Source organism: Malaclemys terrapin, chromosome 6 (assembly GCF_027887155.1).
Source record: "Malaclemys terrapin pileata isolate rMalTer1 chromosome 6, rMalTer1.hap1, whole genome shotgun sequence".
NCBI classification, from domain to species: Eukaryota; Metazoa; Chordata; order Testudines; family Emydidae; genus Malaclemys; species Malaclemys terrapin.
In genome coordinates this window covers 89,571,364-89,587,317 of record NC_071510.1, presented here as the reverse complement: position 1 = coordinate 89,587,317, position 15,954 = coordinate 89,571,364, and the positions used below count along the sequence as shown (strand labels likewise).

General features: G+C 42.2%; 1 protein-coding gene across 1 annotated transcript in view; it reads right to left on the bottom strand.

Annotated features, from left to right (window-relative positions):
- The window catches only part of SCAMP1 (secretory carrier membrane protein 1), a 65,601-nt gene that overhangs the window by 38,609 nt on the left and 11,038 nt on the right, over positions 1-15,954 (bottom strand). The window contains exons 2-4 of the mRNA XM_054031617.1: positions 15,404-15,481; positions 7,024-7,128; positions 6,612-6,723 (exon numbers count right to left, since the gene is read on the bottom strand). Of these exons, the coding sequence (XP_053887592.1) occupies positions 6,612-6,723; positions 7,024-7,128; positions 15,404-15,481 (295 nt within the window). The remainder of the gene's footprint in view (positions 1-6,611; positions 6,724-7,023; positions 7,129-15,403; positions 15,482-15,954) is intronic.

The window sequence follows — 15,954 nt, the reverse complement described above, 5'->3', positions numbered from 1 at the left end:
TCTGAGCAATTTAAAGTGACAGTCTACTTTAGAGAACACCAAACACCAAAATAAAAGTAATGTAATTTAAATGAAAATCCAGGATTATGACTGGAATGCAGGGTTTTGGTTACCAAGTATTTGTAACTTAACTTTCATGTATTTAGGAAATGCTGAACAGTTATTGTGGGGTTTTTTTCTGTATGGTAGTTTAAATAAATTACCAAATAAGTGAAACTGGTGTGATTATATTGCATTATTTTGACAAATAAAAATGCAACATTTTGCAGAATTTTGGATTTTTTGGCACAGAATTGCCCCAGAAGTAGGGTGTGGAGATCTGTGTAAGTACAGTATCTGCCAAAGGTTTGTGGCTTAGCAATAGCATCACACTGTAAGAGGCAACCCAGGCTGGTGGGTAAGAAGGGTTCTGCAGTCCCACAATCCAGGCTGCACCCCGGGAACCCATCACACCATGTTGATAGGGCCTTGAAAGTGAATCCAAACAGCTTACGTTTGATACACTAGGAATGGAGAGCTAGTGAGGGATTCAAAGAGAGATGAGATAAGTCAAAGCTACAGGTTAGGAAAATGGATCTTTGCGTCAACATTCTGAACTGATATGAGTGGGGAAAAATGCATTTGTCAAGGCCACAAAGGATTATAGTAACTGAGGTGCAAGACGATGAGAGCTTAGATGATCGTTTTACCTGTGTGCATTCATAAGAAAAGCTGTATCTTAGAGATATTATGCAGAAAGAATCAGCAAGATTTTGATATAGCCTAAATGCGAGGACCGAAAGAGACATCCAAGTCAAAGATGACGCAGAGATTGCAAGCCAGAGTAACAGGTAGAATGGTAGCATCATCCACAGTGATCAAAAAAGGAGATAGTAGTGAGGGCTTGGGGTATGGGAGAAGATTAGGAGCTCTGTTTTAGCCAAGTTTAGCTTGAGCTGTCAACTAGACATCCCCAAGGAGACGTCAGAGAGACAGACCGAGACTTTAATTTGGATAAAAAGAGAGCTAGACTTGAGAGTAGTTAGCACAGAGATCATAGTTAAATTTGTGTTTGTGCACTTTCTGAGGCTGCCCAGAGATCAGGCACAGAGGAAAAAGAGAAGGTGACCAAGGACAGAGTTCTGTGGAAGGAACCCTCACAGAAAGTTGGTGGGCAGATGAGAAGAATCCTCCGAAGGACAATTAGAGAGGTAAGGAAAAGAACCAAGAAAGGAAAGAATCACAGAAACCAAGGTACGACAAGATTTCAAGAAGAAGAGCATGATTGACTGTATTGAAGGCAACTGACAGGTCAAAGAGGATGGAGAGGAGTACTGGTTCTGAACGTTAGCTAAGAGGAGGTCATTAGAGACTTTGGTGAGAGTGGTTTCAGTGCAATGCAAGGGGCAGAGGCTGGATTGGAAAGGGTCTAGAATAGAATTGGAGAAGGCAGTGATTGTAAAGAGTGCATTCAACATGCTTAGGGATGAAAGCAAGCAGGGAGATGGGGGGGTTAGTTGGAAGTGCAAATGGGGTTAAAGAGTTAAATGGCTCCTCCTCCTTTTTAACTGCAAGGCTTTACCTGGGATTTCTATCCTTAAATTCTGTCTTTACTAGCAGTATATTTAGTGCAGGGGCGGGCAAACTTTGGCCCGCGGGCCGGATCCGGCCCCTCAGGGCTTTGGATCCGGCCCGCGGCGCCGCTAGCACCACGTCCCTGCGGCCCCCGGGCGGGGGGGCAGAGGGCTCCATGCGTTGCTCCTGCGTGCAGGCACTGCCCCCCACAGCTCCCACTGTCTGGGAACAGGGAACCGTGGCCAATGGGAGCTTCGGGAGAGACACCTGGAGGCGCAGCACACACAGAGTCCTCCCCCCGCCCCAGGGCCGCAGTGCTTCCTGGAGCGGCGCAGCACAGGGCCGGGGCCGGTGTGCTGGGAGCCCGGCCTGGCCCCAGTACGCGCCGCTGCCACCCCGGAGCCGCTTGAGGTAAGCGGTGCCAGGCTGGAGCCCGAACCCCACCTGCACCCTGCCCCCCAACTCCCTGCCTGCACCTCACACCCCTCCTGCACCCCAACTCCCTGCCATGAGCCCCCTCGTACACCCTGCACCACAACCCCGTCCTGAGTCCCCTCCCACAGTCTGCACCCTTCCTGCATCCCTGCCCTGAGCCCCCTCCTGCACTCCCCACCCCTCCTGCACCCCAACTCCCTGCCCTGAGCCCCCGCATACACCTCACACCCCTCCTGCACCCCAACCCGGTCCTGAGCTCCCTGCTGCACCTTGCACCCCTATGCATCCCAACCCCCTGCCCTGAGCCCCCTCCTGCACCCTACACCCCTCCTGCACCCCAACCCCCTGCCCTGAGCCCCCTCCCACAGTCTGCACCCCTCCCCCACCCAAACCCCCGCCCTAGCCCTGCATACGATTTCCCCACCCAGACGTGGCCCTTGGCCCAAAAGGTTTGCCCACCCCTGATTTATGAGAAGAGGAGAGTTGCAAAGTTTTCCTGGAAGCTCACTACTGTATAATTTTTCACTATTATAAATATCACACTGTAGGCTTGGGCTCTGCCAGAATACTGGCCCAAAACACCGACTGCCTTTCACCTGAACCTAGAAATCATCCTACCCACATTTGGCCCCAACTCCAAGATTCTGACAGAGAAGGCTACATTATCTAGAAGTACACAGAGCCCTATAGAATTGCAGAAGAAGGAAAGCATAGTTTGGGTAGTCTCAGAGACTTCAATCTTGCACCAGAATTTAAAGGTCAAGTTGTCTCTTAATTCACCATCTCTAGATGGATTAGAGAACGGATTAATTTCCTGTTGCAACATAAATCTCTAATCAACAGAATCTTTTAAATCTCACCTTTCCTGTTTTGAACACAGATTTACAAGACTAGCTAATAGGCTTCTGCCGACACTTTTGTCAAGCATTACAGCATAGGATTGCTATTGTGATCTTTTGCAGAAGGTGATGCAAATTATAATCCACCCATAGTAAAAAAAATAAACTGCTTTGAAAAGTGCCAAGTATCGAAACAAAAGACCCAAGAATGGGGGAAATAATATTTTCTAATTAATTTTCTTACTTTGAAATAATCTATACCAGGGGTCTCAAACACGCGGCCCGCATGCGGCCCGTGGGGTGATTTTCTGCGGCCCACGAGCCCCTCGCAGCCTCCCCGCCCTCCCCCAGTGTTTACCAGAGCGGCTCCGGCCGGACGTGCACTGGGAGCAGGGCAGGCTGACTGCCTGGCGCAGCTCTGGGAAGAGGCTGGAACGTGGGGAAAGGGGGGACGGAGGGGCTGTGTGTGGCTGTTTCTTTAGGCAGCGCCCCCAGCAGCTCCAATTGGCTGGGAACAGGGAACCGCGGCCAAAGGGAGCTGCTGGAGGCAGTGCTTCAAGCAAAAGAAACACACAGCCCCTCCGCCCCCCTTTCCCCATGTTCCAGCCTCTTGCGGGGGCAGGGCACGGCAGGGCAGGCAGAGAGCCTGCCCTGCCCCCGGTACGCGCCGGGCCAGATCCTGCCCCCCGAAACCCTCCTGCAGCCGAACCCCCTGCCCTGAGCCCCCTGCCACACCCTGCACCCCGACCCCCTGCCTCAACCCACACCCCTCCTGCATCCCAACCCATTGCCCTGAGCCCCATGCTACACCCCTCCTGCGCCCCAACCCCCTGCTGTACCCTGCATCCCTCCTGCACCCTGACCCCTGCCCTGAGCCCCCTGCCGCACCCTGCACCCCGACCCCCCGCCCTGAACCCCCTGCCTCACCCTGCACTCCTCTTGCACCCCAATCCACTGCCCTGATCCCCCTGCTGCAACCCACACTCCTCTTGCATCCCAACCCCCTGCCCTGAGCCCCCTGCCGCACCCTGTACCCTGACCCCTTGCTGTACCCCTCACCCCTCCTGCACCCCACACTCCAACTCCCTGCCCTGAGCCCCCACCACACCCCACACCCCTCTTGCACCCCCTGGGGGCAGCGAGGGGGCAGAGTTGGGGTGACGATTTTGGGGAAGGGGTTGGAATGAGGGCAGGGAATGGGTGGGAAGAGGCGGGGCAGGGGCGGGGCCTCATGGAAGGGGTGGAGTGGGGGCAGGGCCGAGGGGGGAGAGGTGTCAGTAATGCAGCCCTCGGGCCAATGTACTAGTCCTCATGTGGCCCTCATGGTCATTTGAGTTTGAGACCCTTGATCTATACCAATTTAGACCTTTATTCTGTAAAATTTAGATGCCTGCCTCTCTTATTACTAAGAGTTTTAATGCAGAGTCACTGACATGTTCAGATTTTTCATAATTACTCAAATTGTTAATGACTATTAAATAATAATGTCTGAATTTTGTTTTATTTGGTACAGCTTTCAAAATATTCAGCTGAGGACTGCAAGATGACTAGAGGGCATACAACAGGGTCTGACATCCCACAAGAGGTTTCTGTCTCTAACTACTGGTTGGAAAGACCTACAATCCAAGATCCAGTCTTGACGGAAAGGTTGTATTTTTCAATTAAGTTCTCTTAACTAATACATGTTAGCTTCCCCAAGGCTAAAACAAGGCCAGCTAACAAAGCTTCAAATGTGTCCACCTGCATCTTAATTGCGTTTTTCAATATCGTTAAGCTAAATCCAGTGAGCTTTACACACTGACAAACACACATCCAATATACTCATCAAAATATACTCCAAGCATCTGGACTAGTACAGAAGAGATTAGTAAAGAAAATTAACAAGTAAGGAAATTTTCGCCTTCACTTGTGTCACATAATTCCCAATCTGCCATGCCTCTCATACCCAAATGATAAAACCTAACCTTTCCCCTTTTGATCCTTGGACTAATCTTTTCTCTTTCCAGTGATCCAAAAGAAGCCTTCAGATTCCTCAAATTTCTCAGAACCCTTGGTGCTCACTGCTGCAACATAAGAGAGGCATAATAAGAAACAGGTTCCTTGCATCCTGAAGCATGTCTGGGATCTCAAAATTCCCTGTTCCTTAAGATGCAGTAGAAAGGAATAAGACTGTTCCTAAGGACTAGAAAAGACAAGCTGAGGGAATAAGGCATAGCAGACCATCAGTAAAATTTATCTGTGAAGAGGATGAAGGGCAATAGGTGGAGGGGAAATTTTGAAAAGACTGCATACAAACTAATGAATAAAGAAAACAATCGGGGGGGGGGGGGAGGGGGGGGAATAGACGACAACTACCAGGAGAAAAAAACCTAGGTTTTCAAAAAAGTAAAGGTGATTATAGAAGGAAAATGTATCTGCAATTATTTTTCTTTATTAAAAAAATAGATCCCCAACTCCTGGGTCCTTGATTCCAACAAGTGACTGACAGGAAATTCCCCAAACATTTGAATTCTCAAGTCATTAAGCCGGCTGAGCCAACTGAGTTTTTACAGTGGCCTGTTGTACTTCCAAATGACAGTTTATTTTCTGAGCACTTGGAAAATCCTGCCAGCCAAACGCTAAGGGCCCAGACCAGGTGCAAGAATCCTACCTTATGCAAAAAAAAATAAAGTCACACAAATTCAACATTGTGTATTTGTTGTTTTTTTCTTGTTTCAGTCTGAACTTTTTCTTTTAAAGCAGACCATTCCCACATCCAAACTTTCCAGCACAATGTCCAGGTTACAACTTGCCATTTTTATACCATGCTCCTCAGTAGCAGGTTTCTGCAATTAAAAATTTGCACTAGAAACACACATTTTGCTGCGCATCACACTTACTAAAAAGCAAAAACTAAAGACAAGTGTATGGATAGTGAAATTTAGCAATGAGGTATATAGCAGGACATTGTCACCTTGCAAAAAAAAAAAAAAAAATCAAGCTTTTGTCTGAACTTTTATTAATCCATTATTTTTACAATTAACACAAGATAATTATAAATAAATAAATAAAATATCAGAGAAAAAGTTATTTTCACTTTTTTTTTTCCAGTTTGCATACTCTTCACATTGATAACATATCATCAGTTTTACTGTGTCAGCTCTTCAATGAAGGAAACACAACTACCTCCATATTTGTATAGTGACTAGCATAATGAGATCCTCATCAGGGACTCTGGGCACTACCAGTAATGGATAATTATCAGAACATTTCAATTATTTGTGGGGATCTCCCACCCAGCAAAATAGGACAGGAAAAATATCAAAGATAGGAAAATTATTGTACAATGACAAATACTGGCAGAAAAGGAATCAGGCAGGTGTAGTATATAAAAGACTACTTTTAATTAAATTTTTAAAAATTTGAATGGTTTCAAGTAGTTAATGTTACTTTAATTTAAACCAAGAATAAAAACCAATAGTTAATACAGTTCCTCAGTTGGTTTCATTATAGCTGGTTGTGTACTAGGTGCAGGTGCATTAGGCATATATAACTGATTCAACAAAAGATTATGTTACACATTTGCACTACCGAAGTTCACCTCAAAAACTAAGTGTGTGATTTTTTTATGCAGTCTTCTGAAAGGCAGACTTCTTTCCTGAATGAGATCCTAAAAATAAATACTTCAGACCTTTGTTTTAAACAGGCAAGCAGAAAACAGAACTAGTTTCTCAGAGAAACTCAGAATTTCAGAGTTTTAAAACTTAAATCTCTAATAAAAAGAACTAAGATTGTGATGCATACCACCCTGTCGATTGAGATTCTGCATTTCCCTTTCTCTGCGATCTAGTTCTGCTGCTTTTCTTTCTAATTCTTCTTGGCGCTTAAGCAGCTCAGCCTGGGCCAATGCATGCTCCTGAGGAAAAACAAGCACCGTTAGATATCAACAAATGCACAAACTTGGAATTTTTGTTCTTTCGTATATGTTCTTCAATTATGTTGCATTCTCAGTCATGAATCAAGATAGACTTGCTATTTTAATTAATAAATGCAACAACTTGTACCTAATTACAGCACATGTTTCTGTAAAGCATAGCACTGATTATTGAAAGTAATGCTGCTTTATAAAATTAACATTGGCCTAAAAGAGTACTGTTATATATGCAATTAGAATTTCTTTTGCAATTAGCTCATTCCCAAAATGTTATACACAAACCTTTGCTATGTGTGTGTAAGCAGGAGGTTCCTCTGTTGGTTTCATTATAGCTGGTTGTGTACTCGGTGCAGGTGCATTAGGTATTTTCACATTTCCTGGTGGAGGCTAAGAAAAGAAAGTGAAAATTATAAGGACACACTTTCACAAACAGATAATCTCAGTCTTCCATAGTATAAAGTATCTACTGTATTTTTTTTAAAAGGACATAATAGATGACCAAAAATTCTGTGGTAAGCTGCCTGCAGTAACGCTGATCTTTAGGAAAAAATAATTCCTTCTTCTATGATAAAATATTATTTATACAGTACATTACTTGCCAGAGATGCAACACAGCATTTTATAAATAATTGTACACAACACAGGAGTTTAAATTAATTCAGCTATGAACTGGGATAAGTGTAATTATCAGTTATGGGAAGCCCAGGAATTAGAAGTGACCTATTTATATAATAAATAAATAGGACAAGGACTATTTAACAATGATCTCTAGGACTTTTCCTAGCACAGACTTTTGTCACCTATTGAATAATTAGTTAGGTAATATACCCTCCTATTCAATTTTTCAAATCTGAAGATAATTGTTCAGTGTTCATAGTCTATTGATTAATATCTCCATTAATATTTGCTTTTACAACTTCTGAATTTCAGGCATTATAAGCACTTTTCAATTATTTGCATGAAGGACTGGTTACAGTTTGCTTCTAATGGTTACAAAATAAGCTTTTTTGGTTTTGCTATTCCTATCTCACTAATTTCAATATCCCTCCCTCTTCCTCTTTATCCTCTATGCACCACAGAAAGAATGCCTTCATAGTCTCCCAGATTTCTGACAAAGATGGGACTTGAACTGACACTAGCCGGATAGGTTAAGGTCAAAGGACTACAGTTTATCCTCTGGAGCTATCCAACTGCAGTGAAAATTTTAATGCTGGAAACCTTTTGGCTCCTCTTTCTGCATATGTGCAGTGTAATCCTTTTACAACAGAACCTCTGAGTTGAACACCAGAATTACAAATTGACCAGTCAACCACACACATTATTTGGAACTGGAAGTACATAATCAGGCAGTAGCAGAGACAAAAAGAAAAAGCAAATACAGTACAGTACTGTGTTAAACGTAAACTACTAAAAAAAATTAAGGGAAGGCAGTATTTTTCTTCTACATAATGCTTTGTTCAGAGTTACAAACAACCTCCTTTCCCGAGGTGTTCATAACTCTGAGGTTCTACTGTAGTTCATGAGCCTCAGGAACATTAGGCTTGAGCCTACCTAGAGATACAAATTATCTTGAATACCATTTTCATTTTTGCTCCCCCAAAGAGCTAGTGGGTGCCATGTATTCTCCGGGGGTATCCCTCAAGCAAGTGAGCCTCCTGTCCCAAGATTGGGGATCAAACCATGACTCTGATCTGGGAAAAATAGCGTTAAGAAATATAAGAACATCCATACTGGGTCAGACCAATGGTTCATCCAGTCCAGTATCCTGTCCGACAGTGGCCAACATCAGATTATTCAGAGGGAATGAATAAAACAGGGCAATTATCAAGTGTTCCATCCCCTGTCCTCCAGTCCCAGCATCTGGCAGTCAAAGGCTTAGGGACACCGAAAACATGGGGTTGCATCCCTGACCACCCTGGATAACAGCTATTGATTAACCTATCCTCCATTAATTTATTTAATCCTTTTTTGAACACAGTTTATACTTTTGGCCTTCACAACATCCCCTGGCAATGAGTTTCACAAGTTGACTGACTGTTGTGTGAAGAAGTCCTACTTCTTTATGTTTGTTTTATACCTTCTGCGTATTAATTTCATTGGGTTATCTGTTTTTTGTGTTATCTGAAGGGGTGAATATGGAAGTGTTATTTACTTTCTCCACACCATTCGTGATCTTACAGACCTCTAACATAGCCTCCTCCCCACTTAAGCACCTTTTTCCAAGCTGAACAGTCCCAGTCTTGTTAATCTATTCTCATATGGAAGCTGTTCCATACCCCTAATCATTTTTGCTGACCTTCTCTCTACCTTTTTCAATTTTAATATCTCTTTTTTGAGATGAGGCAACCAGAACTGCATGCAGTATTCAAGATATGGGCATATCATGGTTTTATATAGTGGCATTAGGATATTTTCTGTTTAATCTATCCCTTTCCTAGTGGTTCCTCATATTGTTAGCTTTTTTTGACTGCTGCCACACATTGAGCATATGTTTTCAAAGAACTAGCCACAATGACCCCAACATCTGTTTCTTGAGTGCTAACAGCTAATTTAGACCTCATCATTTGTAGGTATTGTTGGGATTATGGTTTCCAATGTACATTACTTTGCATTTATCAACACTACTAAACTGTCAACCTTCAGAAAAAGCTAATACCCAACTCTTTTCATCAGTATCTCAAAGAACTATAGAAAGGGAGGTCAGGATTATTATCCCCATTTTACACATGGGGAAGCTGAGGCACAAAAAAGTGAAATGACTTGCCAAAGATCACCCTGCGGGCTAATAGAAGAGATGGGATTAGAACCCAGGTCTCCCACATCCCAGTCCATGCTCTAGACCAAACTGCCTTTCCTCAGACTCCACAATAGTGCCCTTTTGAGTCCCAACCATAATTCTGATTCCTAACTCATATCCGTTCTGGTGCCCAAAATTCAAGAAGGTTGTTAATAAATTGGAGAGGGTTCAGAGAAGAACCATGAAAATGATTAAAAGATTAGAAAACATGTCTTCTAGTGATAGACAGAGAGCTCAATCCTTTTAGTTTAACATAGAGAAGGCTACGGGTGACTTGATTACAGTCTGTAAGAATCTACATGGGGAACAAATATTTAATAATGGGCTATTCAATATAGCAGAGAAAGGTATAACGTAATCCAATGCTGGACGTTGAAGCTAGACAAATTCAGAGAGGAAATAAAGTGTACATTTTTGTCAGGGAGCATACTTAACCAGTGGAACAATTTACCAAGGGTCGTGGGGAATTCTTCATCCATGACAATTCCTAAATCAAGATTGACTGTTTTTCTGAAAGATATAGTCTAGGAATTATTTTGGGGAAGTTCTATGGCCTGTGTTATACCAGAGGTCAGACTAGATTAGGGGTAGGCAAGCTATGGCACGTGTGCCAAAGGCGGCACGCGAGCTGATTTTCAGTGGCACTCACACTGCCCAGGTACTGGCCACCGGTCCGGGGGGCTCTGCATTTTAATTTAATTTTAAATGAAGCTTCTTAAACATTTTAAAAACCTTATTTACTTTACATACAACAATAGCTTAGTTCTATATATAGACTTATAGAAAGAGACCTTCTAAAAATGTTAAAATGTATTACTGGCACACGAAACCTTAAATTAGAGTGAATAAATGAAGACTCGGCACACCACTTCTGAAAGGTTGCCGACCCCTGGACTAGATGATCACAATGGCCTTGGTATCTATGAACCTTCTATGGATCATATCTGAGTACAGTAGCCAAGAGAACTAGAAAAAAACCTCAGATATTTCTCTGATCTCTCCCACTGGTGCAAGCCTCACTGAGTTCACTCTTCTACTATATAAAGTTTGAGATTATGTGTAGTAAAATATTACAAATAATAAACTAAACAACAGTCAAATAATGACTTGCCCAATCTGATAACTGAACATTACAAGGAACTCACCTCATGGGATCCATGAGGTATATTAAGTATCAAAGCTTGTTTTCAAGCATTGATTAAAAATAACCTTGTGTAAACACTCCAAGAATAATTGACATTTTTTGCCACTTCCTGTATAAATTAGCATATAAGAAATCAATTCTCCCTCTAGTTTACCAGAACTCCTGCACATATCTCTAAATAGACTTTACATTTACATTCAAATTTAACTATTCTGAACACATTCCTATTCTTTAACTGAAGCAGGTCACTAGTCTAAGAAAGTGGTAAGGGTGTCTATTTTAATTCAGTAATACTCTGTTGATATGACAAGTTATAAAAATGTTATCAAAATATAAAGAGAAACCTCAAGAATATGTGATTGGAAGGTACAATCTGACCAAGATTGTTATTATTTATATTACACTAACACCTAAAAGCCAAACGAAGATCAAAACATCATTGTGTGCACAATACCCATTCATAAAACAGCTCCTGCCACAACGAGTCTATAATTGAAATATTGTCATCTAGACGTGGCTTCTGTTTGCATGGTACTTTATGTACCCTAGCCTACAGCTCTAGTTTAAGGTCACTAATTCTAGTCTTGGCAAGGCTGCAATAACTGCACATTTTACTGTCATGAGGTAGTATGCTAGTACAATATGGCTGACCAGGTATCTTTAAGACTATAGCTTGTGGCTTTTAAATTTGTTCTTCTTATCTTGCATATTTGGTGTTCAAACATCTACTATCTTGATCATTGTTTAGTTTAGGAAGAGGACATCTGCTCTACTGGACATTATTGTCAACATGAGCTATTTAACATTATTTGCAGAAAAAACTGATAATCTTTACTTGTTAGGGAAGGGATGTTCAAGGGAAACAACTTAGAGGGAAAGGATAAGGAAGAGCTAGATCTGTTCCAGAGTCATTGTTGCTGAAGTATGTGTGCACGCCCAAAATATTTGTTTGCAGAACTAAAACAACAAGGAGTCTGGTGGCACCTTAAAGACTAACAGATTTATTTAGTCTTTAAGGTGCCACCAGACTCCTTGTTGTTTTTGTAGATACAGACTAACACGGCTACCCCCTGATACTTGACGTTTGCAGAACTGTGCATTTATTGTCTCTTGGGTTTTCATACCAATTAAGAGAAACAGTTCATAACTAAACAAAATCTAGAAAAATTGGCTTTTCCGCCCCCCCAAGACCATCTGCTCCAACAGCATTTGTCCAAAGACAGTAAGAGATACAACCACTCAATCAAAATATGAAAACCCACAGGAGCAACACACAGGCTCCAGATGGCAAACTCCGGCAACAGCAGAGGCATCAGTTTTGAAAACAAAAAGTGGGCATATGAACACAGAACCATTGAGGTTCACAGACATTGAGTAAGTGGCAGAGTATTCCCTATCTGTCAGGCTGTGTAACCGGACCTCCATCCAAGACATCTATTAGTTTTGTTAAATGAGTTTTCATTTATATTATATTTTCTTTGGATTGGAGTTTTTAAAAAAGAAATTTACTAGCAGCTTCTAGATTCATTGACTACCATGTAACTTCTTATAACCTTGATTAACATCATATGACAGGGCCAAAAACAGGGCCAAGTGTCTTACCAAAACACCCATATATCACATTTTTATCACAGGCATCTATTAAGCATTTTATTTTACAGGTGTTTAGTGGAAGTCCTGAAGCTGGGAAAGATTTAACCTTGCTTGTTAGGCATCACATAGACTGAAAAGAGTGGGGCTGAAAAAATGCCTGCTTTATTCTTTTATGCCAAGTATATCAAAGTAATTTAATAGAGCTAATTGAACTTTTAATTAACAAAAAAGAAGTGGCCCTTTTTTCCTAAATGAAAATTTTCATGAGAAAGTTTTTTGGTTAAGAACTCCCAGCTTATTTTTGTTTGTTTAAAAAAATGCTGAAACTAGAAAGTTTCTGCCAAATATGTACAATTTATTTTTCCAAAAATCTCTACTATCTAAACTGGTTTAATTGACGTAGGGCTTGAGGGAAAACCAGAGCCCAGGACATAGCAAAGAGGCTTCCTGGAAAAGTAGTGGCAGTCTGAGGGACAGAGGAAGAGAAGACTCCCCCTGAATGTAAACTGGCTCTTTTAATCCACCTCTTTTCTTAAATCTAAAGTGAAATCCTGATCTTAATTAAGTCAATCAGCATACCCCAACTGAGAGTGCCACTGTGGCATCTTTCACCACTAACCAGAATTAAGAAATCTTTCTAAATAGAAAAACAGATTTCTAACTGAAATTTCCTGGGACTTGATTTAGTAAGGACATCTGTGGTTATACACTGTCACGATAGCTATTGTAGAAGCAGAGAAAGAACTGACAGGAAGGGGATTGCAATGCATGACAGTTTGTTAGCAAAAGTCAGGCTAACTGTAACCCTAATAATGCGAGATTTGTAGAACCGAGGATTGTGTGAGGCGAGTGGGAAAGAACTGTGTGAGAAGCTGTTGCGACTTTGTGTAGATAATGTGTAGATAATATGGAATGTAGACTAGAATCTTATTTTTCTCACTTATTTAGACATCAGGATGACCTATGTATAAACAAAATGCAGCTGTTGCTTATTATTGTCTGTAACAAACAATTACAGCAAGCATTTATACCTTTTATCTGTAGAGAGACCTGCCGAGGAGGGGGAGACCCTGTGTCCTAGTGCACTCTCTCCCTCTACGCAATTGCAAGAGAAAATAAAGTATCTGACTTTGCTGTACCTAACCAAAAGAGTGAGAACTGTGTTTTTCTCCGACACTGTACAAGATACATTTCTTCATAGCTTCCTACTATAATGAAGCTGAGCATGTTTGTTACTTGCCTTTAGCAAGAAAGCCTGTCAAGGAAAAAGTCCCTCCAAATAAATGCTGCTGCTGTTGCACTTCAGGTATAACACCTGTATAAGAATTAGTTTTAAATAAAGTATTCATAAACATCGACATCTCACAGATCCTAAAATGAACAACTGGGCTAATATCTGTCACTAAACTCAAACTTTCCCTCTCCCTTAGCACCCTCCCCACCACAAAAAAAGGATATTACTCTAATTTTGTTATATGACTGGCATCTAGGATAAGGCCCATCTGGATTCTTTGGATATAAGCGCTCATATGCCCAATTAAGGGCTATTTTAGCTCATCCCTTCAATAGAACAGATTCAGAAATTAAAGTGCATTTTATAATCATACAAGTTTACAACAACAGCATAGCTATAGCTCTGGAATTCTCAAAGAGGAAGAATATGAGAAAACTACAGATAGCTAGATTAATTTTGCATATTTTCCTGTACAGTAACTCCTCAAAGTCGTCCCGCTTAACGTTGTTTTGTTGTTACGTTGCTGATCAATTAGGGAACATACTCTTTTAAAGTTGTGCAATGCTCCACTCTTACGTTGTTTGGCTGCCTGCTTTCTCCACAGCTGGCAGCCTCCCTACGCCCCGCCCTCCACCCCCCAGCACCTCCTGCCCGCCGGCAGACCCCACAGATCAGCGCCTTCCCTCTCTTCCCCCTGCCTCCTGCCTGCGGCAATCAGCTGGCTTGTGGCGTTTTGGAGGCAGGAGGGAAGGGGGAGGAGCGAGGACTTGGCATGCGGGCTCCCCCTCCCTCCCCTGCCTCCTGAACGCCGCAAGCCAGCTGATTGCCCCAGGGAGGAGGCGGGGTGGGGGAGTGAGCAGGAGCCTGCGCCAAGTCCTCGCTCCTCCCCCTTCCCTCCTACCTCCTAAATGCCGCAAGCCAGATGATTGCCCCGGGCAGGAGGGAGGAGCGAGGACTTGGCGCGCCTCCCCCCGCCTCCCGATGCAGCAATTAGCTGGCTTGTGGTGTTTAGAAGGGAGGGGAGGGAGGGGGGAGGAGCCAGGACACAGCATGTGACGTAAAGGGGGGAGGAGGGGGAGAAGAGGCGGGTCAAGGGTGGGGGCAGGGGTGAAGTGGGCGGGCTGATGGTTGAGCCCCCCGCCCTTGGTGCTTGCAGAGTAGGGGAAGCTGCCCTGGAACCTAACACCACCCCCCACCCCCATTTACATTAATTCTTATGGGGAAATTGGATTCGCTTAACATAGTTTCACTTAAAGTTGCATTTTTCAGGAACATAACTACAATGTTAGGTGAGGAGTTACTGTACTAATCTATGTGGACCTGCAGCAAGACTGCTATTCCAATTCTTGGCTTCTCAAACACAGATCACCAAAACTGTCTGACTGTAATACAAGATAGATGAATATGAACCAGAGAATAAGATGTTAAATTAAATTGTAAATAAAAGAAAGTCAGATTTTAACCTAGGACTGAAAGATTAGTGCATAAAGTCATTATACCACAGAATTTCCTTTAAATAGTATTTTAAACTTGCCATTTTTTGTTATGACAAGTTGTATAATATTGCTTTTACATGTCAGCAATATCGAGCACTTTTGTGAAGCCACACCAACATAGGTGCACACATACTGATTCTTTCCAGGTAATTTTTGAATAGCCATGATAAGACAAACTAGCAACAACTCACGTGCTTAAGTCCCACTGAAGTCCACCCACCTGACAAATCCACCACATGTTATTAAGGGCCTACCTTTATTTATATATCTTCTGTTTTCCCTCATTAGTCCTTCACATTCCTAAGAGTGCAACTTCCAAACTTTCTGTAAAATAGTTTTCCAAAGAACGCTCAAAAAAATAATAAGAGCATATTAAAGAAATAAACTAATGTACTTACTGTTCTGGAATCTGAGAAAGGATTGTACTCATCTAATCCCGGTGGAACATTTCTTGTCACTTGTGTAACCGAAGGATCCTAGAAAAGAAAAGTTATGTAAAAGGTGTGCATACATACTAAAACTAGTGACAATGCCTATACAAAGAGTCGAGACATTCATCATGTTAAATTTTGTTAGCGGTATACAACTGCTTTCCCGATCATATACATTTTGAGCCACAACCATGCTCTCACATCAGCTTTCATATAAACTGCTCTGTTATACATTTCATGAGCTGACAATATTAAAGAAATTACTTAGGAAAAAAAAGAAGGAGAGCCTGATTGTGAGTCCGGTTTTACTTAGGATCTTTCCCCAACATATATCTTACAGACCAAGTGTTCCATTCATTTCAGTAGAAAGTTAATTAGACTTACAGAATACCACAAAAAGATACTGATGTATTTCTTCTCTAGATAAATATCCATTTGTATATAGGTAATAAAACCTACACATACCATATCCAGGATAAGACAACAGCATTGGTGCATTATGTAAGGGCTAACGGAAT